At 38.8% G+C, this 15,966-nt stretch overlaps 1 protein-coding gene and 1 long non-coding RNA gene across 5 annotated transcripts in view; one reads left to right on the forward strand and one right to left on the reverse strand.

Annotated features, from left to right (window-relative positions):
• ANKRD17 (ankyrin repeat domain 17) overlaps positions 1–9,145 on the reverse strand; it is a 156,093-nt gene extending 146,948 nt beyond the window's left edge. For all 4 annotated transcript variants that reach the window (XM_036021926.1, XM_028507738.2, XM_036021904.1 and 1 more), the window contains exon 1: positions 8,496–9,145. In XM_036021926.1, coding sequence (XP_035877819.1) covers positions 8,496–8,912 — 417 coding nt within the window. In that variant the 5' untranslated portion in view covers positions 8,913–9,145. The remainder of the gene's footprint in view (positions 1–8,495) is intronic.
• LOC118499734 lies at positions 9,143–15,439 on the forward strand. The gene is made up of 2 exons (XR_004902255.1): positions 9,143–13,245; positions 14,997–15,439. It is a non-coding gene; the product is annotated as an uncharacterized LOC118499734 (long non-coding RNA).
• The last annotated feature ends 527 nt before the right edge of the window (positions 15,440–15,966 follow it).

The raw sequence follows: 15,966 nt of genomic DNA on the forward strand, positions 1-15,966 counted from the left end.
CATATGCATGTTTAATAATAATATTAATAGGAACATTTTATTTAAAATCAAATTTAAAAGCTATTTAATATTGTACCCTACCACTGTCCTATAACTCAATTTCTCATGGTTCACCATATATCTACCTGCAGCAACGACAAGTGTATTAATACAGCTAAGCAACCTCTTTTCTTACTACAAAATCTTCAGGATAAAAATCAGGATAATTCTTTGGTGTAATTTATTGTTAAGTATGCTCTACAATATATCATCACGTACCGACCTCATCTTACCAAAAAAAAAAACAAAAACAAAAACCCAAAAAACAAAATACTACTGAGCATTTCAAAGGATACTCTTAAAAGATAAAAAGTGTAGCCTACTAGTATTCAAAAACAAAACAACCCCTATAATGAGACCAATTCTAAACGCACAGTTACATTGAAAACAGAGTCCCAAGTAAAGGAATTACATAGGATTAAAATCATCCTCAGAGTTTTAAATTATTATCATTTTATCGCAACAAAATTTAAATTTTATAAAGCTAGGAATACTGTCTCAGTTTCTTCAAATCCCTCATAATCCACAAGTAATTTTGCTGGGTCTCAATGCTTCTTAAATAAATTTAGTTAGAAAAATATACTAATAGTGATACATCTTCTAAAAAAAAATTACATCACTGTGCTGTTTTTAAGTATATAAGTTTAAAAGTTTTACTAACTACAGTATGTATGAAGTTACTGAATTCAACACATACAGCTATGATTTTAAATGTAGCAAACTTTTTCAAATCCACTGAGAGGGAAATGACTGAGATTATTATATACTGAAGAGCCACAGAAAGGAAATAATACTTATGTTTGTCAAGCAAAGAATTAACTCTTATATTGCATCTCTCACTGGTAAAAGCTATACAATCAGAGGCTCTGCACCAGAACTATTCTTGTTACTAACTTGTAAAAAGAGGGAAACATGGCACAGAGGAGAGATAATAATGGTGTCAAAGATTGAACTGGTGTAACACAAACAGGAACACTTCCTTTTCTTCTCAGTTCTCATATTTACGGTGATTGAAAAGAGAAAAAGGAAAATAGAACTCTATGTTATTTATTCCAAATTCAAAACTGATAAAACCAATTTTTCCAATTATCTGAATAGTTTCTAATCAAAGATCCTTTAATTAAAGACAATCCATGAGGAAAAACTCAGATCAAGAATTAATTTCAGAATAGGGTTTTAAAATTATTTTTATTTTTAATGTTTTTACTTTTCTGGGATTTTTGGTGGGGGGGCAGGGGAAGAGGATAAAAGAAATAAAAGATTAAATAAGACCAAATGACAACCTAGGAAAGGGACATGCCCTGCTAGAGATGCATAGCTATAGGCTAGTTTCATAAATTTTTCATGTCTACTCTGTACTTTCAATAATTTTAAGAAATGAGAAACAAGGACTTATTTTCAAAACTAAAATATCACTATTTAATACACCTCACATTTTTCTCCATGTTATGTATTATTCAGTTTGGGTGGCTGGTTAATTTGAACATTAATTACCAAGCAATAAGAATATAATTAAGTATAATCTGCAGTCCTCCTTGTTCATGGTTTCCACCCCTAAACCTCCAAACATTTTTAAACTACCTCCCTCTAGAACTTCCTTAGTTTTAGTGACATTTTCATGCAGGCAGAAATTCAGCATGCAGAAAAAAAAAAAAAAAATATATATATATATATATATATATGTGAGTATAAAACGTATTTTGTATAGCTGCCTTATTTAAATAAGGATTATGATTTTGGTTATCTCCAATACCTTATTTAATCTTATTCATTATAATACTGAACTTAGTGTCAGACCATTTACCACAAAAAGAACATTTTTTACCCATGACCCAATAAACCTACTTAACATTTTCGACCTATTCCCAACAGTCTTGTTCACTCCCATCCCCACAACTTAATATGATCTACCTGTACCTTTGGAGAGAGACTACATCATATATCAAACTTGTTTTATAAAGAAACTAAATAACACTGGCTCCAAAATGATTTCCTGAAGTACTGTGATTTTTACATTGTTTGCTACCTAACCCTCTTTTGTCTCTAGTCTCATTCAGAAGTAAACTTAAAGTGTCGCTTTCTAATTTGAGTTGTGTAGGATGACAGAAAGTGACCTCAGTTTTCCTTTCAATGATTTGGCCTATATTAATCTTAAATTTCATAGCCTTCTTGGTGAAAATAAAATTCAACATGCTGCTTTCAACAATTAAAATCCCAAATTATAAATCAGGATAAATGATAACTATACTGCTCCACGTTCCACTTCCCCTCATGATGGGATAAGATACTTTCCAAAGACCAAAAAAAAAAAAAAAGTTAATAAGCATTGTAAGGGGTAATTTGCTTCTGGATGGCAAATGGATAAGCATAACTCTACCAGACAGGAAAGGTTCAACGGACTAGAAGTATATTCATATTTACCCATTAACTTCAATCCCTTAATATACTTGCTTTTCCAGAAGGGGAAAGTTGAAAAAAGTCAAGTCAGGTTTGGCATAGTTTACCAAGAATACTGGTGCCCCCTACTGGCCCTAACAAAAACCTAAGTGGTATTAGCAGGCACTACAATTATGAAGCAAAAATTCTTTTTCATATATGGTCAAATATGGAGAAATTATAAGGAAATTCACTATATGCACATTCCCTAACCCAGTAAATTACCTTTATAAAAATGTAGAATAGAATACTGTTAGAAGAGCAAATATACTGCCTCAAGGACCACCCTGCCCCCCACCCCAAAAAATCAACTTCCTAGTTAACTGGATGCCAGTAGAAGCAGTCTAATGAATAATCTAGTGAATTTCTGGGAGTCACAAATGTGCTGCTTTGATAATTATTCAACAGTGAAAATTTTTACAATACCCTGATTAGGTTGATGAAGTTTAACAATGACTGTATGAAACTGAGTACAGTCCAATTAAAACATCTGACAGAGGTCCGCCATAAACAGCTGCAATGAAGTTTGAATACCTTAAGATTTGAGGTTCCAAATATTTCCAGAAAACTGGCTAAAGAAGTAATATTTATGAACTACTTTTACTCTGGAGATCAGACTTTATGAAAATCCAACAGAAGATGCTAAGCCTTAAAGAATACATATAGCCCAGTGCAGTAGGAGACATAAAGATGTATGAGACAACGTTTCTGTCTCCAGATCTAAAAGCCCACAGCAGACTAGATGAAAACTGCTTCATCAATTAAAAGACAAAAAATGAAAATTTAAGAGAAGAGAGAGTAAATATAGGGCTAGTTTACCAAAAAGAACAGTTAAATCTTGGACTCCCCTACTTCACAAAACAAATAGGCCTTCTTTGTTACCACAGTTTCCCAATTACAAACTATCCACACAAATGCCTGCCAGATTCCCCACCACCACTGCAGTGAGAAAGTTTCAAAATAACATGGTGGGAGGGAGTAGGCAGTCACAGACTTCTTTTGCACACATACTGTGGAGGTAGGGAAGAAAGAAAAAAATTATAAGCACCATCAACTACCTATCAAAACTCCAAATTAACAACTCCTATTTAAAACGGATTTTTTTTTTTTGCTCAAATAAGGAAGATAACCTTAAAAGTAAAAATCTTGAGAGGCTGGGAGAAGCAAAACAGGATTCCTCTAGAGAGGGCAGTTTTCACTACAAAGTTTCATTTTGTTAATAACTGTTAATTCTAGTTGTGATATATAGATATATTTACCTGTACTTTTCTGTATTTCTTTCTTTAAATGTTTTTCAGAAGAAAAGGAAAGAAAAACTCAGGATAGTTAACCTGTCTTCAATGGGGGCCCTATTGCCAAAAAGTCTATTACTCTGTATTATCTAAATGTATCTTAACATTATCCAATATGCCAACATCAAAGATGTTCCTTTACACTCAACATTATAAAACCAATTCACATAACAGAGCATGTGAATGAGTGAATGAATGAGCAGGTTTGAATCAAAATAACACAGGTTAAGCCCCACTTTGCCACGTATTAGCTATGTAACACTAATGAAGTTACCTAGAACCCTTCTAAACTAGTATCTTTGCCTTTAAAATAAATACCTCCATCCAACATCTGTATACTTCTCAAAATATTCAGATATACATGTAACGATTTAATTTCAACACCTCCCCAAATCTGTATTTCATCACTGCACATTTTCAAACCAATGTGTCTTAAGACAGTTTTGCTCACCACTGCCTACCCAGTAGAGCAAAATGCCTGACATAGAGTACAAAACTCCAAACATTTACTGAATAATGAAACAAATACAATGACACCTATTTCACATAGGGTTATGGTGAAAATAAAATGAGAATATATGAAAACTGTATTAATTCATTTAAATCTCACAGCAATGCTGTAAGGTAGAATCTATTATCACCATTTACATACAAGAAAACTGAGGGAGAAAGAAGTAACTTGCCCAAGATCAAGGTGATGGATCAAGGATTTGAATACAAGTTCTAAGCCATGCTCTTAACCATTATGTTAGACTTGACACATGATAGGCACTGAATAAGTAACAATTTTTATTATGTTTTTTTAAAAAATGTATCTATATCTAGGTGGCTTATGGTACTTTTCAGACCTTCAATATTCAATGTCTATTAGTTTAAGTGCCTTTCTCCCAAATTCACATGGAGGATCATCATCACTAAGAGAAGGAGTTAAGTAACTGAAAGATGCTGAAATTCAAACTTCAACTATTCAGCAGCCCTGGATCCAAGAAAAAGTAACACCATTACTTCTCTTGGTTTCCTAAACGAGTTCATGGAAAATGTTTTTTATCGAGTACTATGCAGAATAGGAGACAAGATAATTATGACACAACTATTGCTTTAAAGAGCCTAATGTCTGGTTTACAAATACTGCTTCATCAATTAAGAGATGAAAATGGGAAACAAGTAAGCTTCTCGGAGCTATTTGGGATACTACCATTACTACCATTAATACCATTAAATGGCATTTTTCCATTAAAAACAAACAAACAAACAAAAAAGATTTGGAAGTGAACCTATGGAAACACAATCTACTTCTGAAATAAGATTTCTCTCTTATTTTCAACCCTACCTCTTTCATGTCAAGAAACTGATTCCCCCAAATCCTTTTGAAACTAAGTCAGTACTAATTTATTTACTGGCTTCCCTTGTCTAAAATTTCTTTACTAGGTTTGTCCCTTAAATTTAAAGCCTTAAGTTATCTATAAAAAATATATGGGATTCTGATTAACTTTTGCTACATTTTCATTTTATGCACACACAAATGTTACTTTTGTACATGAGTCCTACTTTTAAACAAGTTCTTTCCCTGATTTCTGCTTTAGCAAATACTGACACAGTTTAATTACATTTAAAAACACATTCAGTAGAATGCAATGTTATTTCTGAAATGAAGTATGAACTTGCAATTTCAACATGTTTTTCTTTGTAGTACTTGAGTTAGTAATTTAATTTAGTCCACTAATTTGAAAAGAAGTACATCACAGCAATATGGAAAACAGAAATGTATATTGTAACAAAAAGCTGTGAGGACATAAAAGCTGTTAGAATACACATTTCTGTTCTCCATATTGGTCAGCCATCCACTGAAAAGACAAGATAATTATACATTTTTCCATTTCTGATCTAAAGTTTTGTGTCAAATGAAGGGATAGGTCTTGGTCTTATATTTTTGTTCCCAGGTATATTCAAAGTTACATATATTCTAAAACATGATTATTCTATTCTGAAATACTGAACAGAAAACCCATCTTATTAACCTATTCTAATGTTTAGTAAAAATTAAGATTCTTGTTCTTCGACATTCAAATAAAGCTCGTTTAAATTGTATCTCCTTTCTTTCCAACTTTTCCTTTTAGCAGATACAGTGAATATCCAGCTAGCACTTTTTCATAACAAACATATATACTGTTGTTAAATTATCCTCCATCTCCTCAGGTTAAATACCCCAAAACAATAACTTTTTATAGTCCTCTTTAACCTTGTGATTTTTAATGCTAGGATAATCTCAAGGACCATGTTATCCACATTTTTCATTGTATAGCCAATAACATAATGAATTAGAAAAAGGACTTAAATATGAGTATTAACCACATGATTGCCTAACACTAGAAATTTCAACTTCTGCTGACATGGCAATAAAATGGTAATGAAGTGAAAAACATTGCAGAAGTGATCGATTTAGCTTATAATATACAGTGACTGTTAGGTTTATTTATTTATTTTGGTCAAGGATACAAGCAGTTGTAGGCATACTGTGCTCCTTTCTGTCTACTCATCCCTCATCATGTACCTGTACAGATTTATTTTAAATGGCTGTACTTTCTTACTTCTTTTGACTTGCCGTCAAAACAAGTAACAAACCTACTGTTTACACCACTGTGCAGAAGACAAAATAAATCAAAAACAACGAAACCTACTTGATCAAAGTCAACATACACCTTTTCTGCTTTTCAGGGAAAACCAACACAAAATGAACACACTTACTAAACTTATGACTATTCTACATGATTTAAGAAATAACTAAAAGTTTTGCTTATCAGGCCAATACAATGAACAAAACTACCTAGGTATGTGAAGTTTATAGCATAATATTCCAGTAAGTAATGCACTCAACTTGACATTGAGTTCTAAACCAGAACTTGACATTGTGTGGGAGAACCTAACATCTTATTATTGGTATTTTGCCCATAGCTGTATGATTGTGTTACCACAAAAACAGGCATGCAATTTGCTGCCTATTTTTTGAAAGAGGTCAGGAAGGGAATACAAGGAAATAAAACTGTCATAAAAAAAGTGTACTGATCTGAACCATTAGAAAACTCTGATTCCTATTTTTGCTACTACCCACCAGTTTCCTCTAAGCCTTGTTTTCCTCATCTTTAAAATAAAAGGGTTGAACTAGATTTCTGTACAATGTTTCTCATCTCTGAGAATAACCCATGCAATTGAATAATCCTACCTATAGAGTTTATTGGAAGAAGGATCCCATCACATCCTTCAATGTTTCAAGTGCAGCCTGAGCCTACCTTCTGAAACATCCAACTAGGGCAATACAAAATCTATCAATACAAGCCTACCCATAGAATTCAACAGGTTAGTGAAATAGCAGGGAGTGTTCATCTCTTTGCTATACATACTTGAACGGTCACATCTCTACTTATGTAACATCACACAGTCTGAGGTAAAAAAGAATCAGGTGTTCTACTCACAGGCCAGTCTCAAACTGTTTAAAAGGTATTTCTCTATTTGAAAAGAACCCAAGATCCAATAATGCAATTTTAAAGAAACCAGCCTTGAGCCAAGTTAAGCTCTGTGTTTGTGGAAGAGAATAAATGGCAAGTGGTACTTCAAGAAAATTTAGTTGTTGTTTCAGAACTAAATGCATAATCAGCCTTTAAAGCTGTTTCCTTCAGCTGCCTTAAGTTACAACTTCTTTATCCACATCAAAATTTTCTAGCTTCCATTTCAGAGTGGACAAGAGTGTTACCAAAAAAGCTGGTAACAAGTAAGGCTAACCCTTAGTTTGTTGTCAGGAAGGTATGTTTTACTGAGCTGCGGGGTAACATGGCCTTCTGTGAAGAAAGAGGTCCTGCAACGCCGCCTGTCTGTGGTCCCAGGAACAATTATAAACAGTTATGAAACCAGAGCACTAGGACAAACCAAGAGGCCTTCCCATTCCAACTCACCACTACCAAAGCTGGCTCCACACAGACACGTTAGCTGCCCCGTAGCATCTGGAAAACAGCAGCACCTAACAATTCTTCCTCGCTAAGGAAGCATTTCAAGATACACGTGAATATGCTTGTAAGGATCATATGTATTTCTCATCTACTGCATTTTATATAAATGTATATGGATATAAGATCAGTTCACGCAAAACCCTTGAAAGATGGAGGAAGTGAAGGTTCCTTCGGCAGCCACATTATGAAAAAAACCTGCAGCTGAAGAGTATGGAAAAGTACAAGCTTCTCACGTGTCTCTCACATATACACTTAGGTCTAAATCCATTACAACCTTACCTCCCCCCAAACTGCTCCTCAAACCTCACAATTGCGAGAAATTTACCAACTTGCGGTCGTTCCGCAAGAGACTCATCTACCCATCATTACCTTACCCCTACCGCTTTGGTCCCGACCCCACCACAGAAATAAGAAGGCCCTACCGACCCCAGGCCGATCCCACCTGGTGTTGCAAGGAGGGAATCTAACCAGGTCCCCCCACCCCCGGAAAACGTACTGTTCACCAACTCTGTGGACTCTGCGGTCCTCCCACCCCCACGTGTCAGCTACCCTCCCCCACAGCCCCACACCTCACGAATTAGGCCGGGGAAAGAAAGAGGGCAGTGGACGCCTGGCCCCTAAGACAAATCAACCCACGGGAATCTGTCCCACCTCAAGTGCCCTCCCACCTTCGGCCCCTACCCTTTACAGCCCCTTCCTCCCTCCTTCCTTTAAAGCAGGCCCTTGCCTCAGAAACCTCCTCTTCCTCGTCGTCGTCGTCTTCTTCTTCCTCGCTGTTGTTGCTGCTGGTGCCGCCGCCGCCGCCTCCACCGCCGCCGCCTCCACCGCCGCCGCTGTTGTCGCTGTCGCTGCTGCTTTCGCTGCTGCTAGGGGGTCTGCAAGTCCGGTTTCGCTTGGCCTTGTGGTGCTGTTGCTGCTGCTGCGGCGGCGGCGGCGGCTTCTTCTTCAGGAGCAGGTCGCACACTCGCACCATCCCACGAGGAGACGAGGCCGAGCAAGCCCCGCTGCCGCCGCCAACGCCGCCGCCGACCTCCACCACCGCCGCCGCCGCGGGGGGGGCCGCCGCCGCCGCCGCCGGGGGGCTCCCTTCTCGCTCAGTCGCCGACGCCGCCGCCGCCGCCACCGGAACCGTCGCCTTCTCCATCCCCAGGGAAAGAGGGAGGGCGCGGACGGGGGAGGGGCGTAGGGGGCTACCTCTACCGCGACTTCTGCCGCACCGGGGCCGACACAGCACTCGGTGCCGCCTCCGCCGCCACCGTCTCGGTCACCTCTACAGCCGCCGCCGCCGCCGCTCCGCCAGCTCTCACCTCGTCTCGCGATACTAAGGGCGGGGAGCCTGGCGATGGGAGGGAGGAAGGGGGGAGCGTAAGGGAGCAAGGCGGGGGGGTGAGACGTACAGGAAGACCCGGGTGTCGGGAGACTCAACAGAAGGGAGACTACAAAGAAGCGAGGAAAGTGTGCCCAGGACGACTTCCAAGGAGGGAACAGCGGGGACAGAGGAGAACCGCGGTTACTGCCGTAGCACCCGCGAATGCCGCGATTTATTCTCTCTCCTCGCTATTTCCTCCTCTCACAACCCTTTAGCCATCCCCTCTTCCTTCCCCGCTTTAGACTAGAACGCAGCCGCAAGCGGAAGTACACGTGACGCCATCAGGCGTCGCCTGAGTGGCGCGCGAGTGGACGAAAGTGAGATTTCAAGGGCCGGTGCTGGCTCCCGCGGGCGGGCAGTTTCTCGGTGCTTGGGACAGGCAGCAGAGGAGCGGCTCCGGCTGGGTGGGAAGCCAGTGCGGAAGCACGATCCAGACACCTTGTTAGCGGGAGCCCGGGACCACCAGGTCTGGGAGGTGGAGCCTCATTTTGCATTGTTGTACACTGTTTTGTTCTCGGCCTTCTTTTTGCCCACTGCCGAATCGGGAGTTGGGGGTTGGATCTTGAGAGAGGGCCTAGTGTAAGGGAAAGAGCACTCTGCCTAGTTTGTGTTGGGTTATAGACTTCCTGAATCTGAGTATATGTTTCTGTAAATAAGGAGTTCCGATCACTACAACGGTAAATTTCCGAAGTGGAGAAGAAAACAGGATCTGTGCCAGACTTTGCAGGAGATTCGCTGAAAGACCCCGGTATAGTTCTCCCACCCCTCACCCACTAAGCTTTTATCTATGAAGTGTGCATCACGAACAACCTTGTCTATGCACCTCTGTGAAAGACTATTGTGATGGGGGGGTTGAATTTATTGTTGTTGTCTAAAGAACCTCGAAAGTCTGAGACTTTCAAAATAATAGCCTAGCTTATTAAACTCAGAATTATCTCTTTCTGATCCAGTTAAAGCACAGTGGCATAAGGAAAATGAAGTAAACGTCAAAAGCAGATGTGCTGGCACAAGATAAAAAGTATATCTCAGCTGACATAGTTGCCATGTTAAGACTGCTAAGTTTAGCTGCATATGCCTGAAATTTTTTTAGCATTTTTTTTTCTTTTTGGCATTGGCATCCCGAATGAAATGTGGGCAGCTGCCAGTACCCTACAGAATACTATAGCAGAATTGGCAATGACTGAATCAATCCATTCAAGCAAAAATTAGTCATGTGCCTACTGTGTGCATAGTTTAGGACATCAAAGTATCTGCTTCCAAAGGCTTTACGGTGTAATAAGAGTTGTACTAAATTTACACACAAAGTACCAATCATCTGTTACAGTAGTTGCTGAGTTCCTGTGCAGAACAGTAGGCAACATTGTATATTTTACCACTACAGATTTAAGTTCTATAACCTCAGCTAGATTTCTCCCTCCTACTTTGTATATCCTTCAGCACCTTTGTCTCCCTTCCCACCAGAATACTTTTTGCAGTCTAAATTCCAGCCGCATTTCATTATATGACTTTACTTCATACTTTGCAAGAAAATTAATGGTGTTAGGCACAAATTCCTTCAATTTTTCTAAATGCTAGGAAATTAGATACTTCATTGTTCTTCTCCAGTATTAGAAGAATGAAATACTCCCCGCTCTTACAAAAGATGTATTATTCATCTGTACCCTAGTTCCATATCATCTTTCTCTTCCATTTATTATCTTTTCTGTCTTTAATCTTCCACATGTCTAGTTCCACTGTTTCCTTCACAGTCAAGCTTTAAAGAGTATTCTATGTTCAATGTCTCTTTGTTATCTGAATTTCATTCATTAACCCTCTGCAGTCTAAATTCTGTACCTATTACACTATCAGAAATGCTCTTTTCAAAGTAATCCCATTATTTAGAAGAAAGTGAATTGCTACTTTTTTATATAGTAGTGAAACTATTTTGGTGGAACCAATAGGAAAAGGTCAAACCTATTAGAATGGAGTGACTTCCTGTTATTTTTATCTAGTATTTTTTTTTTCTTTTAGAATCTTGTAGCAGAGACTTGACCAGCCACTCATGAGAATTAGTTCTTCTCCCTGGTCATACAGCTAGGCTAAATTTCCCTTGCAGTTAGTTGTGACCATGTGGCTGACTTTTAGTCAGTGAGATATGAATGAACATAATATGCTCATTTCCAGGCTTGATGAGGTCCTCCCATTCTCCCTTCATCTTGCCCTATCAGCTTGAAGCTAGTGCATATGGTAGACCTGAAAACTATATATTAGAGATACCAGAGCTAGGAGGGAGAAGGAGCATGACTGGCTAAATCACTACGTGGAAGACAGCTACCTCCAAATTAGAAAATGCTTCTTTTTGGACTTATTACAGAAGAGAAAATTTAGATTTGAGAATTTATATGTTAACAGGAACAAGAATGACCGTAACTGATCCAGAAATTGGTATCAGAAGTGGGGTACTGCCTAGACAATAACTTAAAATATGTTGTGTTGCAATGATAACAGCACATGTTGAATAAACTGATATCAGAGGCTGGAAGGAGACTCATGTCTTGTAGTGGCAAAATAATTGGTAAAACTGTTACCTGCAATAATTGAAAAGCATATCACCCATCTATTGAGACTGTAGTCCAGAGGAAAATAGTTCAAAAGAATAAAAGTAATAGTATATTTTGAATTTTACATTTTACATCCAGATGGATTTTACTATAGAAATAAGCTCTGTAAATAATTGCAGAAATTAAAGTGCATGGAGATACTTGAAAGGATTAGAAGAGATATTTTTTTCTAGACCTTGAATAGTAAAAAAAGAAAAGAAACAAAAAGGCTTTGAGTACAGTTTCTTAAGATACAGTTCCAGAACAAATATCGGATGAAGGCTCTGGCTTTCACCTCCAACACCATGATTTTCACTGCAGTGACATTTTAGAGAAACTGTCATGGGAACAAGGAAGCAAAAAAGTAATTCAGGTTTGACAATTATGTAAGAAAGAATTTTGGGAGAATTACTGCAAGTAAATAGATAAAAGAATATATTTTTGAAGGAATTTTATTAATCAAATCATGAACCTGGTTCAAATAGTGTTCAGGTATTAAAACAGGCAATTGTTGAACCCCAAACTTGCATAAGTAGGAAATGGGGCATAAATGCTTTACAGCTCCCCAATATTTACATAGGATGTGGTCATGGGCAGCGATGGTCAAAGGACATTTCAGAGGCTGGTGTCAGGTCCATACAGAGACAGAGGACAAGGGAGTTCCTCTCAAAGACTAGGTTGAGGTCTTATCAAAACTTCTTCCACTCTTGAGGGAGAGAAACAGATCACAAAATGCCTATGCATTATTTCTTTATTGCTATGCATGTGTATTGCTTAGTGTCACATTTTTCTCTTTTCTAAACATGAATGCATTTTTACATGTCCCTCACCTTCCCTGTACATTGTTTTTCTGGGACATGGGGTGATATGAGAGAGAACTTGTCTTTTTAGTTCATAGGTTGCATCTGGACCAAAAGAAAAAGACTAGAGTTACCTAAAAATCTAGACTTTAAGCCTGACTTAGTGACTGGTTAAAATTTTAAGTTGTCTCCATTGGGGCAGGATGTATTTTATGTATGAAGAGAGGTAAAATAAATATTTAGTGACCATAATTGTGGACTCAAAGACACTAGATTCTTTTTCTGAGCACACAGATTACACTTTCCAGCCTCCCTTGCAGTTAGGCTAACTAGTTACATGTGCCAATTAGGTTCTAACTACGAATGTGAGTAGAAGTGATGTGCTGCTGTTGCAGCTCTAGTCCATAAAAATATGACGTGAAGTCCTCCCAAATCTCCCCATTCCCTACCAACTTGAGGAAGGATAAACACCTTTGTATTGGAAGCTATGTATTGAAGATGATGAAACCCAATGTGGAAGGATTCTGGTTTCCTGCATCATTTCTTGGAGGATAGCTGCCTGCCTACTAGGAATACTTGTGTTAGAGATAATGTGCATTCTTTTGTGTTTAGTCATTGAGATGAGAGTTTATTCTAATACAGACCTACCCTTCTTTCTCCAGGTGCAACCGTCCATTACCTGGTCCTAACTCCCATAACAGGGTGGTCCCATGAATCAGGCCAGCCCAAGTACCCTATTCCTCAATTATAATGATTGGTTCGGGAATGGGCAGGTTAATTAACAAAATGAAGCCAATCAGAGACAGTCTCATCATTTGGGTTAACACTTGAGAAAAAGTACCTCACTCTGGAATTGAGCAAAAAACTTGAACTATGGCTTTGGCCAGCATGTAGAGAGAACCTGTCCAAGAATGAAATCAGAAGAAAATGGAGGCAGAGTCAAGGGATTGTAGGAGGGGAAAAGAGCCCAAGAATTGAGACACATACTTCCTGGCTCTTCCCTGAAGGTTGAAACCTTAAGGAAGAAGGGATAGATACAGCCAGGAAGACTTTGGAATTAAAAAATGGGGAGCTTATGGCTTGTGCCCAGCATCCACCTGGAAATATGCCTCACATGGGCAACTAATCTAGAAACGGCAGCAAAATACATTTAAGTGGAGAGGACCAGGCAGCATGGATAACTCCTGCGTATTGACTACAGTGGACTGAAAAGGAATGTGAATTTATTTTCCAGGGGGTTGCTGCAGTACAATTGCTTTCCAGTGAGAGCCCCATTGCTTTCCAGGGGGTTGCAGTACAAGGTGATGGAAACTCATGGCAGAGGCAGTGGTATGAATCCGTGGGTTGGGCAGAGGATCCTATTGAGAGGACACTAACATCAGTAAGTTCTGAGTTAAGGGTGGAGGGAAAACAGTCACATTTGACAATAGATGCAAATTGTAGCAACAATGGACCTTTCAGCAACAAATTCAATAGATGCCCCTCTTCCTGTATCATGCTGGTGAAGAACTTATCTTTAGCAACCAGATAAAATCTCGCAGAGATGAAAAGAGCCTAATAGTACCTTAAACTTTAAATTCCCTGAACTTGAATCCAAAATTGATGTGAAATTCAAAACAGACTGTGAAATGGGAAGAGAGTAAGAAATCTCAGAATAGCAAGGTTTGGATTTTTATACCTGACAAGTACATAAGATTGCACCAGTGTCATCAACAAAGGAGCCCCCCTGAAATGTAGAACTGGTGAGTCAGGCAGGATGCACAGTAATAAGAATTTCTTAGCCCTGGTGAGGATTTTGGCAAAACTTACTATGTTGTAGCAAACAGCCTGTTGAATTTTAGGTCTTAGATGATTATATTGAAGATATAATCTTATATTATAAAAGATTGAAGTTTTAGGGGATTTGGTAGAAAAAATGTCAGGGTTTTGGAGTGTGTCCATTAATGAGGTCCTACAAGAGATACATTTCAAGCTAGCTAATTAAATGCAAAAGGAATGTATTTCTGACACCCCTTTTCCACATGTATGCAGTAAGCCATGTATCTAAGAATCAAAACAGCCTGCAGTTTGTAGATTTGGAAAACCCATATTCTCTCTCCTGAGCTAAAGTTAGTGCAAACAGAGGTAGGGAGTTGGAAACACACTAAAAGATGTCATTCAAACCCTGGAAAAAGAGCATAATCCTGCTCACCTCAGGCATCTCTTGCTGTATATATCTTGTCTGGCAACGTTTGCCAAATTAGTCATATTGTGAGAAGCCATTCACTGAGATGGAATTTGGGGCAAGGGAACAGAGATAAAACCTAGCCGTATTTCTCCCAAACGCATTCTTCAGATTATAATTTTGGCTACAAAGGTCGAAATAGAAATACTTAGTTTAATTGGCTGGAAGATAGGTATTGCATTCCAACCTTGAAACCCATTGCAAGGGGATAGAAAGCATTGAAATACTGTCTCTGTTTTTGGTTTCTAAACTACAGAGTTACTGAAAAGCAAAGTGGCCAGCAGGCAGCTAAGATTGCAAGAGAATTATGTTGACAGAAACATGAAGCCTTGCAAACAAAGGCCTATGATTGCCTAATTCCAGTATCCTTTATGTGTGGGCAAGAGGTAAGGGAGTGCCTTCCAGAGAGCAAACTCAAGACCACTAGATTAACTGACCAAGACCTCATCTAATAGGTAATTAGGGTGCTCTTGCTCTTGTTAAGTATATGCCACTATTTAAAATTATGTTTATTATGCTGTACCATGAAGAGCTATGTCCAGACCTGACCAACAGAAATGCACATTATCCAGAAGTCTTGGTTTTCAGGCAAGATGCAATAATTGGATGAGACTTGGGCATGTCTACCACTGGGGAGAAGAGTTGTCTATGGGATAATTACATTGTCTTGGACTAGGGCATTTTTTAAAATTATATGTACTGAAAGAAGCACAAATATAGATGCTGGATAGCCAAAGAGTGGAATGTAGTAGACAACAGTTACTTTTTGTATGTCCATCCTTTCTAGAAATTCCTTTCTTCTACCTGACTAATAAAGCAGTCAATATGTGACTTTTAAAGACATTGAAATTGGGAACAGGCTGACCGTGACCAGAGGGGAGAGGGGAGGGGATAATGGGGGGAAAGGGTGAAGAGTTTATAGGAACAATTATAAAGGACATATGGACAATAACAAAGGGGGGGCTAGAAACGGGAGGGAGGTGGGGAGGGCTGGAGTGGTAGGGAGGGGTGGGGAGAAAAGGCAGAAAACTGTAGTTGGACACCAATTAAAAAGAAAAGATAAAAATACAACCAACATGGAATAGGAAAAAAAAAATGTGACTTTTTTTCCCTGCTGTGAAGATAGGTATATGAGCCAAGCCAATCTTCCTAGAGCCATCTATGAAAACTTTCCTGAGGCTGGATGTACTGTTGACTATCTCTGACACAGCATGGAACAAGCCTTT

Source organism: Phyllostomus discolor, chromosome 1 (genome assembly GCF_004126475.2).
Source record: "Phyllostomus discolor isolate MPI-MPIP mPhyDis1 chromosome 1, mPhyDis1.pri.v3, whole genome shotgun sequence".
Taxonomy (NCBI): Eukaryota; Metazoa; Chordata; class Mammalia; order Chiroptera; family Phyllostomidae; genus Phyllostomus; species Phyllostomus discolor.